At 36.8% G+C, this 12068-nt stretch overlaps 3 protein-coding genes across 4 annotated transcripts; 2 read left to right on the plus strand and 1 right to left on the minus strand.

Annotated features, from left to right (window-relative positions):
- Positions 1–300: 300 nt before the first annotated feature.
- On the minus strand, positions 301–5551 carry LOC125208532 (protein pleiotropic regulatory locus 1-like). Its single transcript, XM_048108167.1, has 17 exons — positions 5286–5551; positions 5128–5152; positions 4493–4604; positions 4104–4185; positions 3825–3887; positions 3445–3529; positions 3262–3354; positions 2395–2458; positions 2229–2314; positions 2047–2148; positions 1885–1968; positions 1708–1768; positions 1555–1621; positions 1401–1478; positions 999–1063; positions 766–843; positions 301–684 (listed from the first exon to the last, which is right to left on the minus strand). Exons 1-17 carry the CDS (start codon positions 5405–5407, stop codon positions 512–514), a joined length of 1440 nt encoding a protein of 479 aa, XP_047964124.1. The 5' UTR covers positions 5408–5551; the 3' UTR covers positions 301–511.
- An 897-nt stretch (positions 5552–6448) lies between these two features.
- On the plus strand, positions 6449–7317 carry LOC125207981. Its single transcript, XM_048107511.1, has 3 exons — positions 6449–6575; positions 6669–6730; positions 6903–7317. Exons 1-3 carry the CDS (start codon positions 6518–6520, stop codon positions 7026–7028), a joined length of 246 nt encoding a protein of 81 aa, XP_047963468.1. The 5' UTR covers positions 6449–6517; the 3' UTR covers positions 7029–7317.
- A 1559-nt stretch (positions 7318–8876) lies between these two features.
- LOC125207919 (AT-hook motif nuclear-localized protein 11-like) lies at positions 8877–11852 on the plus strand. 2 transcript variants are annotated; one of them, XM_048107440.1, is made up of 6 exons: positions 8877–9023; positions 9700–10135; positions 10612–10676; positions 10874–10999; positions 11162–11320; positions 11447–11852. In XM_048107440.1, exons 2-6 carry the CDS (start codon positions 9733–9735, stop codon positions 11609–11611), a joined length of 918 nt encoding a protein of 305 aa, XP_047963397.1. In that variant the 5' UTR covers positions 8877–9023; positions 9700–9732; the 3' UTR covers positions 11612–11852. The 2 variants fall into 2 exon arrangements, with proteins under 2 accessions (XP_047963397.1, XP_047963398.1); XM_048107441.1 differs by lacking the exon at positions 8877–9023 and adding an exon at positions 9051–9214.
- Positions 11853–12068: the final 216 nt, after the last annotated feature.

The raw sequence follows: 12068 nt of genomic DNA on the forward strand, positions 1-12068 counted from the left end.
ACCTAATAACTAATAAGTAACCTTGTATCAGATTTTAGAAATTCTATGGCTCGATTCTTTAGTAGTCTCTTATTTATTACCTGTGTCTACTATTTAGGCTGAATACCGCCACCTCTTTTTACTAAGAAACTCAAAGAAAGTTCATTTGAGAATTGTGTTATGTTTTCACAGCAGCCAAGCCAAGCCAAGCCGTACAATTTCTAATGAATTAGCTGAATACTACTGTATGAAAATTTTTAGATTTTAAAAACTGCAGTAAATAATTTACATAAAGACGAAAAACTAAAATAAAAATCAAAATAGTAAAAAGTAAAAATTTAGAAGTAGGAGGGCAAAAGTTATACATAAACTTAAATATACAAAAAAACTACAGATCGAAAATGAAGCTGCCGAGCAAATTGAAGAGCCCATAAAAATATTAAGCCGAATTTTACAACATAGATCAAGCCTCCAAAGAAGATGAGACATGAAAGTGAACAAGCAAGTCAGAAAATCTGTGTAGGAAACACGATCAGAAGCGTCGCATGTCTCTGGGTGGCTTGAAGTGCAGGGGATGAGTTTCTGGGGTTGCTGTCTCATCTTCTTTCCACATTTTGATTGTTTTGTCTGCCTCACAAGTGATAAGCCTCGACCCAGTCAGATCATACATAATGGAATAGATACCAGCTTCGCTCTCCAGCGACCCTGAAATAATATCCGGGTTAGGTTTGATGCTTCTCAAGCAGATTTAATAGATAAACAAATGTCTACTTTATAAATGCATACCAGGTTGAACAATTGTTTGTGCTTGTTGAAAATTGTGACCACTTGTCCAGTCCCAGAACCATAGACTTCCATTATCCCCTAAGATAAATCAAATGGAAGGAAACGGAAGTAAAAAATCGTGTCTAGTATTATCGATTAATTGTAGAAAACAGGAAAGGTGGAATGAGCTGAGCACAAAAAGGAAACCCTTTGAGAAGGGGGAAAGACATTTTTTCATGTTTGCTGTAACTCACCAGCTGTGGCCAGTACACCTTCCTCGTTGACTGCTGCGGCATTAATAATGGTTTTCTGTTGGGAGCTGCATGAAGAAAAAATGTAATTAGGTACTCAACTATGAGTTTGGAATACATTTAGATTCACGTGAATCGGGAGAGAATTTCAATTGAAGAAAATTATCATCTATACGCAACCATATATACTCCAAGCATGAAATGACTTTGGATGGTATTAGTCTGGATACATCAAATAATTCATTCTCTTAGATCACTTAAGTATATTCGATCGAATAAGCACCTTGTATCAGAATTGAGATATTATATGGCTCGGATCTTTGGTCTTCTCTTATATAGTATTAGTACTTATTTGTGACAACTATTTAGAAAGAAACCATCCTCCCTTTTAACTAAGAAACTTACAGCATGTTGTGCATGAATTCTCCTCTTGGAAGCCTAAACTTCTTGATATTCTCAGCGGATGCAGATACAAAAGCATCCCTGGAAAAGGAAATGTGAACTTAGGCCATATGGGCAAAAAGGTAGTACAAGTTAACTCCCATATATAAATGCTTACTCTGTAGGATGTGGAGCCATAGCTCGTACAGATTTCTTATGGTGTGTCAGGGTTGACATTGTTTTACCTGAGACAACAAGGACCTTGACTTTAGAAAAGAGAGATGAAATAATTACAGTATCAAATTGCACAAGTACTTTAAAAAACAAATACCAGTTCTAAGATCCCACAACTTTATTGTTGAATCATGGGAACCTGTAATGACTTGTGGATCCTGCAAGAACAAGTCATGCCATGAGTTATAACTGAAAGAGTAATTGTTAGCTTACGCCTTACAGCAGATACTTTTGATAGTAATGCTACTTTCCAAGGTACAAAATAAGCACTTGCCGTAGGTCTCGTGAATACTGAACAAACAGTATTATCATGCCCAGGAAGTGTACGAATTTGTGCTTTGCTACGGATATCCCATACCTAAAACCATCACTGAAACTAGATTACTACATAGTCAGCGAAAAGAAGTACCATGCGAGTGTAAAATGTAATACATACCCGACACACAGAATCTCGACCTCCCGTAAGCAAAATGTCAATAGTAGGATGAAGCGCCAAGCAATAAACACCACTAAGGTGACCGTGATAAGAACGGATAACCTAAAAATAAAAAGTGAGCAGCATTACAATTATCCAATAGATGTACTCAGCTGAAGAAGCTGTAAGATTGCATGACCTACCTTATTTTGCTCTAGGTCCCAACATTTTACTAATTTATCATCACCGGCAGAAAACATATATGTATGCTTGTTGCTAACAGCCAAACCTGTGAGAAAATTTTGTTCTTATATTCATATCACCAACTGATTAAAAAATTGAACAACACAAAAAGAAAAACTAAACTACCTCGTACTTGGTCAATGTGACCAGTAAGTGTTAGTTTCAATCGGCCACTTGCTAGGTCCCATATCTTGCCACAACAGAAGAAAGAAAATTTAATGAACGGAAAGAATACAGCAGAAAGGAATTGAGGACATGACTTGCACACATATCAATAAAAAAGAAAAGAAAAAGAAATGCTTGAATATGGGAACAAAATGTGTTGAATTTTCTGGATGATGACATATTAGCTCATGACAAATATAACCAACTACAAATAGGAAGACGGGCAAGAGGCATTCGCAAATCATATGGACCTGAAGTATTAGCATGTACGAGGTCTCTTTCCTTCGAAGTAAGATAGTATCTATGTATCTGTGTGACTAAACTGAATACACAGGTATTGTTGTTTATGTTACTCCTGCTCTTTTATGTGACTGGTTTTATGGGAACATAAACAGAACATGAATGTCAAATCTTCAATCACTAACAAATACTTAGCCCATTCAATTCAGATTCAACAGCAAAATGCCCAGCAAATAGAAATAGACAGTTGATTTTCCAACAAGAACAATTATATAATGGCATTAATTGTCCATGGATGCGTGGCCAGATTCATTCAAAATATTCCCAACTCTCAAGTACCAAATGATATGAAAACGAACTTCAATATCTCTCTTACTATTTGTGTTAGGCTCTGTATTATGTAAGCAATATCTTATCCAATCACAACTTCAAGAGCGGAAAAAAAGGGAACTGTTCGCACCAAGTCTTTAGAGTGTAACCAGGTCCTTAAATATTCACATCACTTAACTTATCATCTCCATTCAGTAAAAATTTCTCAGGGCGCGGAGGTGAACAGTTTTAAAGAAAAACAAGATATGTAAATCTAACCTTGATTGTCCGATCAGCAGATCCTGTGCAAAACCAAGTGTTACTTGGGTCAATGGCAACAGACCGCACCCATCCCAAATGGCCACTGATTACCTAGAGAGATCAAAGCTTGTTTAAGACATGTTGAAAGATCAAAAGGAATCGCTACCAGTGTATCAGTGAGACATGGAAATAGAATCTCACTCTGTAATTCTTCCAGGGTGCATGCCAAACAGGACGAGGCCATCTGCTTGGAATCCTTTCCATGATGGCAGAAGTTGACATGTTCCTGTTCATCCAACAGAACAAAATATTAATCGCAGGGATGATGGTGCCTTCTGCCTTCCCAAATGCGACAAAGGTGAAGCTTAACGCTTCTTCATTTAAAACTAATGATAGATTATAGTATTCATTATTCAGCTCAAGCAAAGTCCTTGTAGCTAGCTAGTGATCCTTCCGAAGTGTACAATTTGAATGTTGAGACATTATCCCGTGACCATTAAGCATGTGTGTTCAATACTTCATATATAATAAATCTGTATATTTAACATTATAGAAAAAAGTAAAAGATACAAATAGAAGACCTTTCAGATGAGATATGGGAAGAAACTATAGCTGAGCTCCTTCCTTGACCACCAACATCCGCTCTGCACCAAACATCCACAATTTCAATAGCTGTATGTTACAGAAAGATGCAGTGTGCAGTGAGTGTACATTTTTAATATGGTGCTTTGAGAAATACACCATAATTATTTTTTTTAAATCCTAAATTTCTGCACTAGTAACTAGTAAGTGATGAAGGTATATAGGGGTGTAGACAAAAGTAATATTCAGTAGGAAAAGAAGTCCTAAAAGTTACATACGAGCCCCTGGGTTGCCCTGTTGAACTAGACACCAGATCCTTCGGTGGCCCTCCCATCTGGGTATTATTTGATTGTTCAGGACCTGCAGATATGTTTACAGATCAATACCAGGTATAGACCAAAACAAAGACGGGACATGGGAAATAATAATGGAAGCGTTAATGTGAAAAAGCCCGTGTAACTGCTGCAGGTCTTAACAGATAAAATCTGACATGTAGCTAACCCTTCGGCTTATCTATATCGAGTAGAAAGATAGTGATGGTAATTGTGTTTCAGTGAAATTCCCAATTCAATAATTTTGTGTGATCGCTTTAGATAGATGAAAATAAAAGATGCCAATCAACAAACTAACGGCTATAAGGGTTGAAAATTGGCAGTGGTTGCAATACCTGGAAGTGCAAGGGCATTGGAGGGAGTAGGTGCTTGCTGTGCTTGACTCTTTGCAGCATTAGCAGCATGTTCAGATGACGAGGTCTTCACTTGTACATACTCGGAATTCAGCTACAGCACAAAACACCATAAAAATGAGAATCGAAACTCTCTAAAGTAACCAGTATAGTTGTATTTATGCAACGGCGAGAGGGAGATAGCTGTAGACGTTTCAGAAAATAATGTTCAGCTGTCTCTACAGGGGCCTAACTCGTATAGCCACATCACAGTTGAGCCACTAAACGGAACTCATCCAATTACTAAACGGAACTCATCCAATTCTTGACATCTACACCAATACAAACAAGTTCCCAGTAAAAGGCACTTCTTTCCCTTTCAAATTAAAATATTTGGTAGGGTTTTGCCTCCAAAGCAATATTTAGCATCAAGAAAGGGCTTGATCACCCGAATAGAAGCGAAATCCAAGTAATTCGTAATGGGGGAGAGTGGTTTGTGGGGTCGTAAAGCCAGGTACACTTCGCCTATACTCTTAATAGAAAATGTACAACACCCAACTTTTCGAAAGACACATTTGATACACATCTAAGCATGGGTTATTCAGCACTGGAAAAAACATGAGTTATTCAGCACTCACCTTATGACTTATTCGAATCCTGGCGCTGCAGACGGAGAAAAGAAAAACTAGTTATTTATTCAAATTAGGGATACATTGCCCCATTATCTAATGAAACTCCAAAAATACTATTCAAACGGCAATAATCGATGAAGTTTAAATTTGAGGTTCCCACAAACCTTTGGGCATCGGGTGGCGGAATTTGAGCGTGGGTAGGAGAGAATAGATCGAGCGAACGCTTTAGGGATTTGAAGCTTAGCTTCTTCAGCGACTGCGGCTCTATGGGCAGCTCGGTTTCCATCACTTCTCCCGCCGGGAGTCAGAACTGACTGTAAAGTCTGATCAACGGCAGCTACTCGACGACTAATCGGTAAACCAAGGCGGCGGCGCCACGACGGAGCACGACGGTGGATGGGTGTAAGGGCTTCGGGGTTTAATTTATGGAGTATTTATTTCTTGTATTACTATTATTGAAAAATTAAAACATTTATAAGTTGATGGAGTAATACACAATATTAATAAAAAAATTCATTTCCAATAATTTTTAGCAATATGGCAACTAAATTAATTGTAAAATATACTACTAGAAAAACTATTTTAACTAAATCAAGATATATTAATTAAATAGTGAACTCTATTAAATATAGATCCAAACAAATTAAAAATAAAAGTATATAAATCTTTTAAATTAAAGTCCATTATTATAAAGACACAATGAAATAAAAAATGTAAAATAATTTAATAAAATAAAATTATATTTGCACAAGGATCTTATTATTTTTCTTAAAATGACCTAATGAAACAAAACGTATTTAGTACAAGACCTTGTTTGTCTAAAAATTTAAAATTGGACAATATTGAATTTTTTTATATTAAACATAAGATTTATTATATAAATCTCTGTATAAATAGACTTAATTTTTTTTTCCGTTCATCCTATAAGAAATACTCCGTTCATATATATTTATAAAAATTAACTTATTTTATCATTTACGTATCAAATTTTGTACCATTTATAAATGGCCTATTTATATGCAACCGAGGAAGCATTTTATATTAGTTTGATTTAAATTTAGAGATCTAAGAAAGTTTGGAATTTGATGGATCATAATTACCATGACTTTCAGGACTTCGGAGGCTTCAGAAGACTGAAAAGAACTTTGAGGGCTTAGAGCATCTTCAATGGCGGCTAGCGGGCCGGCTAGCCGACCATTGTAACCGGCAAGGACGAAATCGGCGAGCTCACGCCGATTCCAGGAGAAGTTTTTGACAAAAAAGAAAAAGTACAAAAGTACAATAAAAAGAACTTTGAGGGCTTAAGACAAAAAAAAAAATAAAGTACTGCCTGTACCTCAACTGTCCTAAATTGAGAAATTGAAATCCTAGGTTTTGTAATCGTACCCACTGGGCAATGTCGAAGAAGAACGATTTAGGTCGGAGAAAAAGGCTGTATGATTTCGATCTTAAAAGTAATGCCTTTATATTACGTTGAACTACTTTGCTTGTTTATTTAGTAATTCCGCTAAAATCAATTCTCTTTGTTGATTATCAATTGGAAACAGGAGAAAAAGAAGCCAAGGAAAAGAGAGAAAAGAAGCTAAATGCGAAGAAAAATAAGATGAAAGTATGAAATTATTCTTCAATACAAAAGCGATTATTGTCAATTTCGAATACAATATGTGACTATTTTGATTATCTGCATATTACTATAATTTCAGCTAGATTAGTTCTGTTTTTCATGATTTAGCATGCTAGATTAGCCATATATCTGATTATTTCCTGATGAAAATGCTTAGGTTGATGGTAGCAGCAGTAAGAAGAAGGGTGGGAATGGATTTCAAGTAGGAAAGAAAAACTTGAAAACGAGGATCACACCATTTGCCAAAGCTAAAGCTGCCCAAGCCATGGAGGTCGACAAGTAAGGTTACCGTGGGAATTGAATTAATTGACTCCAACAGAAAAAAGGAAATTTTGTCGAATCTCATAGATTGTAGCTTAGTAATCTGGAATGTTTGCACACTTCCTTCATCTATCATTGATGCTTTTTGTGTTCTTAAATTTTGGATTGTCCCGCTTATGTGGGAACATTGTGTAGATATTCTTGGGTGTCCCATAGTTGAGGGAACTCTACAAAAGGGATTATGACTTGTAGTTGACTGTGCGAATCTGGTTGAGAGTGCAGGAATAGTGTGACCTTATGTTTATGTCTTACGGCAGTTCCTTGAGGTCAAGAAAATCCCCCGTCTCACATGCTTGACGTTGTTGTTCTATTACTATTGCCTGTTGCTGTGTCCTATTGTAATTAACCATCTGTCTATGAAATTGTGAGAGCGATGATAGGAGGTTGTGCTCGTGCGATGGTTCTGATAACCTAACCTGAGCTGATGGTCTCTTCCCAGGGTAGCTAATGTTAGGACTATATTTCTTAGCAATATAGATGATGCTTAGGTGTAGCTGTAATCCCTCTGAAGTGGAATCTATGCTGCCTTGTTATCACCATTTCTGATGGTTAACATGTTTATGGTTGAATGCCACTCGTTCAATCTTAGCATAGAGAAGCCTAAGATGTGTATTTGTTGAACCGTCTCATCCCCTCATAGGATAGCACTTTTAAAATCCTAATTTTCCTCTACTTTGTGGGTGCCTAACGAGTAAGATACAAATATTATAACTAAAGTATGTCCTGGATTCATCAAGCATTTATTCATTTCAACTGCTATAGCTTAATCTCATTTTCTGCACTTGTTTAGCCTTAAAAGGGGGTGTTGTTTCGTGCTGGTAGAATTTGTGTGTGATAGAGAGTGAGAGAGGCAAGATGACACTCTCATTCATGGCAATTATTGTTACTTTCCTGCAAATGCTTCACACATGCCCATTTTAGTAGGAGTTCAATAATTTGTGAATCTAACTAAACAAGTTGGGACTCTAGTGCAATAATTCATTAATTATTCTTGCATTTCTCTAAACAAGAGTAGTTGTGTGGGGGAGTGGAGAGAGCGTTATCAAATGGGACCTGACCCTGGCCCGCTCGAACCCAGGTCCCCGATGAGGTCGTTTCAAACGTCTCACCTGTCACCTTCTATTTTCCCAATATGTAAGGGTGAGCGTGTATATTGTTGAGAATGCGTTGAACATAAAGCAAATCAGGCAAACTATTGATTTAATTTTATTAATTGGATTTTTTTTATTTAGATTTTTACTATTTTGATGCATAATTTTGTGTGCAGGTCCGACTTTGAAAAGGTTGATGAATTAAACCGTTGTTAAAATTGAAAGTTTTGTGTTTAAATTATAAAATGTCTAAAAACGTCAATGATTTTAATTGTGCTGCAAAATTAGGCCGAAATTGCCGAATAAATATGAATACAAAAGTCTCTCTATCTTGAAATGGAAGACGATTAAAGTCTACGGCCCACGCAAGCGAGTGGGCTTAAAGGTGTTAGTGATTGAATTGAAGTGTGACAATCACATTCACAATCACATTGGCATGACGATATTAAGATGAGAATTATGGACCAAGCACTCTCTTTTGTCCCGTTTCTCTCTCTACTCCAATCCTCTTTCCAACCATCTTCACAATCTCAACTATGTTTCATTTTTTATTACACCAATACAAAGATGAAGTAATAAAAAAACAAACACAATTTACATTATAGAAAGTCGGCGTGAAGTGTTGAAAATAATTCTCTAAATTTGTATCGATATCATTATTTTCACATGGAAATTATTACACAAGATTTGATTCGTGAAATGTAAATAGGTTTCAAATAGATATTTACAAAAAATAAATAGCTATATCTGACATGGAATTCATATATGTATTGCGGCAAAATATCTATTGGTGTTCTCAACCGGCATTTAGTCAGAAAAAAAAGAAGCAGTGCATATCTTAAGATAAGAACGCTTTCAAAGTTATGGTGAGTTCATCCATGCTTATTTTCTTCTTACTTTCACTGTTTATCTCTGCCAACCCTTTTCCATTTTTCAAGACCATGGCTTCCTTTTGCATTCATTCCTCAAGTTTCAATCTTTCCAAACCATTGTACATGTTTAGTATGTTTGCAAAGCAATGACGTTTTTGTCTGCAAAAGGGCTTCTGTTTCTTGAGGTTCTGCTTAAACATAGTTAGTGAATTGACAAGAATATGAGGATATATTGTTTTCAGTTTTAGTTTGTATGTGTGCCTTCAACTATAAGCATATTTCACTTTCTTTTTTTTGGTTTGGTAGGATGTGAATTTTCTTAATTATTTCCCCTTCATTTTCTTGATTCAAGACCTTGTAGTAATGAGTTCCTCTTATGAATGAAGTTCTTTTCATTTTCTCTGCTCATTGATTATGCCTGGGTTATTTCTTGAATCTTTTAAGTCCTTTATGTAAGTAGATTTTTTCGATGTTTTGCACGTTTGTTTGTTAACTTGTCTGCCCTTTTCATCTTCTTTGTCCATCTTTAAGGATTGTCAAAGGTTTTAATTGATGTGTTTGTGATTATCTGCTGAAATTCTGTGTTTTGATAAAGTGTTGTAAAATTGAGAGCTCGGTATCTAGATTTGATATGATTCTTAAAACTTTTTGACGGTTGGTGTTGTTGTAGTTGTACTAGGAGTAGAAGCCCCAAAGTAAATGCATGGATCAAAGGGATGCTATGACATTAGCAGGCTCGGGTTCGTATTACATGCAGGCCGAGTCTGTCACGGGGCTGCAGAGCTCACCTAGCTTGAGTCCAATGTCCAATGCTGCCGTGCACTTCCAATCCAACACCGGTGGCAGCATGAATGTCTCGTCTTTACCTTTAGATACTTCATCAGCAATGTCTGCTCATGGGGTTAGTGTAGGCCCACATGCTATGCAGCAACAAGGTGAACCCGTACGCAGGAAACGTGGAAGGCCACGCAAGTATGGCCATGATGGTGCAGTTTCACTAGGACTGTCACCCTCTATTTCTAATCCTACACCGATGGCAAGAGCAACTCAAAAGTGGAGAGGGAGACCACCGGGGGTTGGACGTAAGCAGCAGCTCTCGCCTCTAGGTCGGTTTTTCCCATCCTTTTTTAGAGTATTGCACTGGATTACTTATTACTTCCAACAATATAGCTAATTTATTTCAATCTTACAAACTATTGGTTTTTTTTTTTTTTTTTTTTTTTTTTTTTTTTTTTTTTTTTTTTGTCATGAATGAATCTGTACCTTGTATTTGTTGCACTATGCACTTGCTAGTATGGTTTTTATATAAATTCTTTTGGACTCCACATATTTCTGATACTTGGCTATCGAATCACTTGAGATCGCTACTATCTGGAGATCGATGCCTTCTTCTAGTGTGTGTTAAGTCAGTCTGGCTAGAATTTTTCTTGATGAATGTAATGCTGTTGTTTGACAAACCCTCTAGATATCATATCGACCTTTTAAGTGTTTCTGTATTTTACGATAACAATTCGGTTCACAAGATTTAAATGGAATATTTACTATTTCGCTGATTTTTCGAAGAACTAATTACCTTTTTCAGGTGGATCTGCTTTCAGTGGAGCTGGAACAATGACTCCACATATCATCAACGTTGCAGTTGGAGAAGTAAGTATGATTCTTTGCAATTTATGTCAAGAAATTATAGCCTTTTGCACTTGTCTTTATCATCCAGCCAAGACACTCCAACTGCATCTAGGTGTTATATTTGGAGAAAAATAATTTTTTTTATCATTACTGGTTAGTAAGATGTCTTTGCCTTTTCAATTTAAACAAAATGGTGATTCATAGCTATTCTGTTGCAGGATATCAAAAGAAAGGTAATATCTCTTCTACAGGGACGAAGAGGCATAGTTATCTTGTCGGGCGTTGGTTCCATCTCTGCGGCAAATATCAAGATTTCAAATTCTAGTGGAAGTGTCACGTACGAGGTGAGGTGTTAACTGAGCCGTAGGAAATTATATGGGGGAAGAATGTCTGATATCTTCATTAAAGGCTTGATAATACATATAGATTTGCCATTCTTTCTGTAGCTTGTATTCCAGGAATGGGTTCTTTGTCTGAAAGAAACCGTGCTTTTCATCCATCTGTAGGGGCATTTTGATATGGTAAATCTATCAGGCTCTTACATCAACGACATTGATGGTCCTCACGGTCCGACTGGTGGTCTTAATGTCACGTTTGCTGGTCCTGATGGTCGTCTCATAGGCGGCCCAGTCGAGGGACTTCTCATTGCTGGAAGCCCTGTTCAGGTGCCCTTAAAATGCTCTCTCGTGTTGAATTCAAACAACAAGCAGTTGATAAGTTAAAGATATGCTATCTTTCTCCTCTTTTGTTTTCCTTTTCCATTTTGTTTCATTGGTGATGAACTGATCCAGGTGATTGCTGGAAGCATGGTTGCTTTCACTAAGCCCAAAAACAAGGTGCCCGAAGATCTGGAACCTTCTGGAGACCCTCATCGTAGCACTCTTGGAAACTCGATAAATCCAGCCAATGTTAGTCAGAATCTCAACCAGATGCACGCATGGGCGAATTCAAGATGATGGATGTATATGAAACCGTTGTGTTGACATTAACTGAAGCCGGAATGAAAAGAGCAGTTTGGCTCAATGCATTTGTTTTTCTTACATGACATAGGCTGTCCTAAAATGTACATCCCTCCATTAAAAGATTTTCCTTGTACCTGCTGTATGAACAACAATAGTTGTAATTCATCTTGAGAGTACAGCTCAAGAAACATTTGTATACTCGGTTTTTACTATCAAATTGGGAGCCTTTTCTGAATCTTGATGAGTGCATTAATACATTTCTACACTCATGCATATATCACATTTATTACAGAAATATGTGTGAGGATCAGAGTCAGACCAAGTGACATTAAAGAGTAAGTATGTGTTGCTATCATTTCCCTTCTCCGCAGCATTCAGAGTCGTTGGACTTGTGGCATTTGTCTTTTGGTAGCTTCTTCCGGTTGATCTTGCCACCTGATTTAGAGGGTTT

This window comes from Salvia hispanica, chromosome 2, assembly GCF_023119035.1.
Source record: "Salvia hispanica cultivar TCC Black 2014 chromosome 2, UniMelb_Shisp_WGS_1.0, whole genome shotgun sequence".
Taxonomy (NCBI): domain Eukaryota; kingdom Viridiplantae; phylum Streptophyta; class Magnoliopsida; order Lamiales; family Lamiaceae; genus Salvia; species Salvia hispanica.

What these genes read in the sequence shown, in the direction of transcription:
- LOC125208532 (XM_048108167.1), bottom strand. Translation starts at nt 5,407, where the DNA reads ATGGAAACCGAGCTGCCCATAGAGCCGCAGTCGCTGAAGAAGCTAAGC. An exon ending in ATGGCTCCACATCCTACAGA is followed by an intron (nt 1,479 to 1,554) that starts GTAAGCATTTAT and finishes TTCCTTTTCCAG; the next exon opens with GGATGCTTTTGTATCTGCAT. An exon ending in AGGTGTACTGGCCACAGCTG is followed by an intron (nt 844 to 998) that starts GTGAGTTACAGC and finishes GATTTATCTTAG; the next exon opens with GGGATAATGGAAGTCTATGG.
- LOC125207981 (XM_048107511.1), top strand. Translation starts at nt 6,518, where the DNA reads ATGTCGAAGAAGAACGATTTAGGTCGGAGAAAAAGGCTGTATGATTTC. An exon ending in GTATGATTTCGATCTTAAAA is followed by an intron (nt 6,576 to 6,668) that starts GTAATGCCTTTA and finishes AATTGGAAACAG; the next exon opens with GAGAAAAAGAAGCCAAGGAA. An exon ending in CGAAGAAAAATAAGATGAAA is followed by an intron (nt 6,731 to 6,902) that starts GTATGAAATTAT and finishes GAAAATGCTTAG; the next exon opens with GTTGATGGTAGCAGCAGTAA.
- LOC125207919 (XM_048107440.1), top strand. Translation starts at nt 9,733, where the DNA reads ATGGATCAAAGGGATGCTATGACATTAGCAGGCTCGGGTTCGTATTAC. An exon ending in GCAGCAGCTCTCGCCTCTAG is followed by an intron (nt 10,136 to 10,611) that starts GTCGGTTTTTCC and finishes TACCTTTTTCAG; the next exon opens with GTGGATCTGCTTTCAGTGGA. An exon ending in GTGGAAGTGTCACGTACGAG is followed by an intron (nt 11,000 to 11,161) that starts GTGAGGTGTTAA and finishes ATCCATCTGTAG; the next exon opens with GGGCATTTTGATATGGTAAA.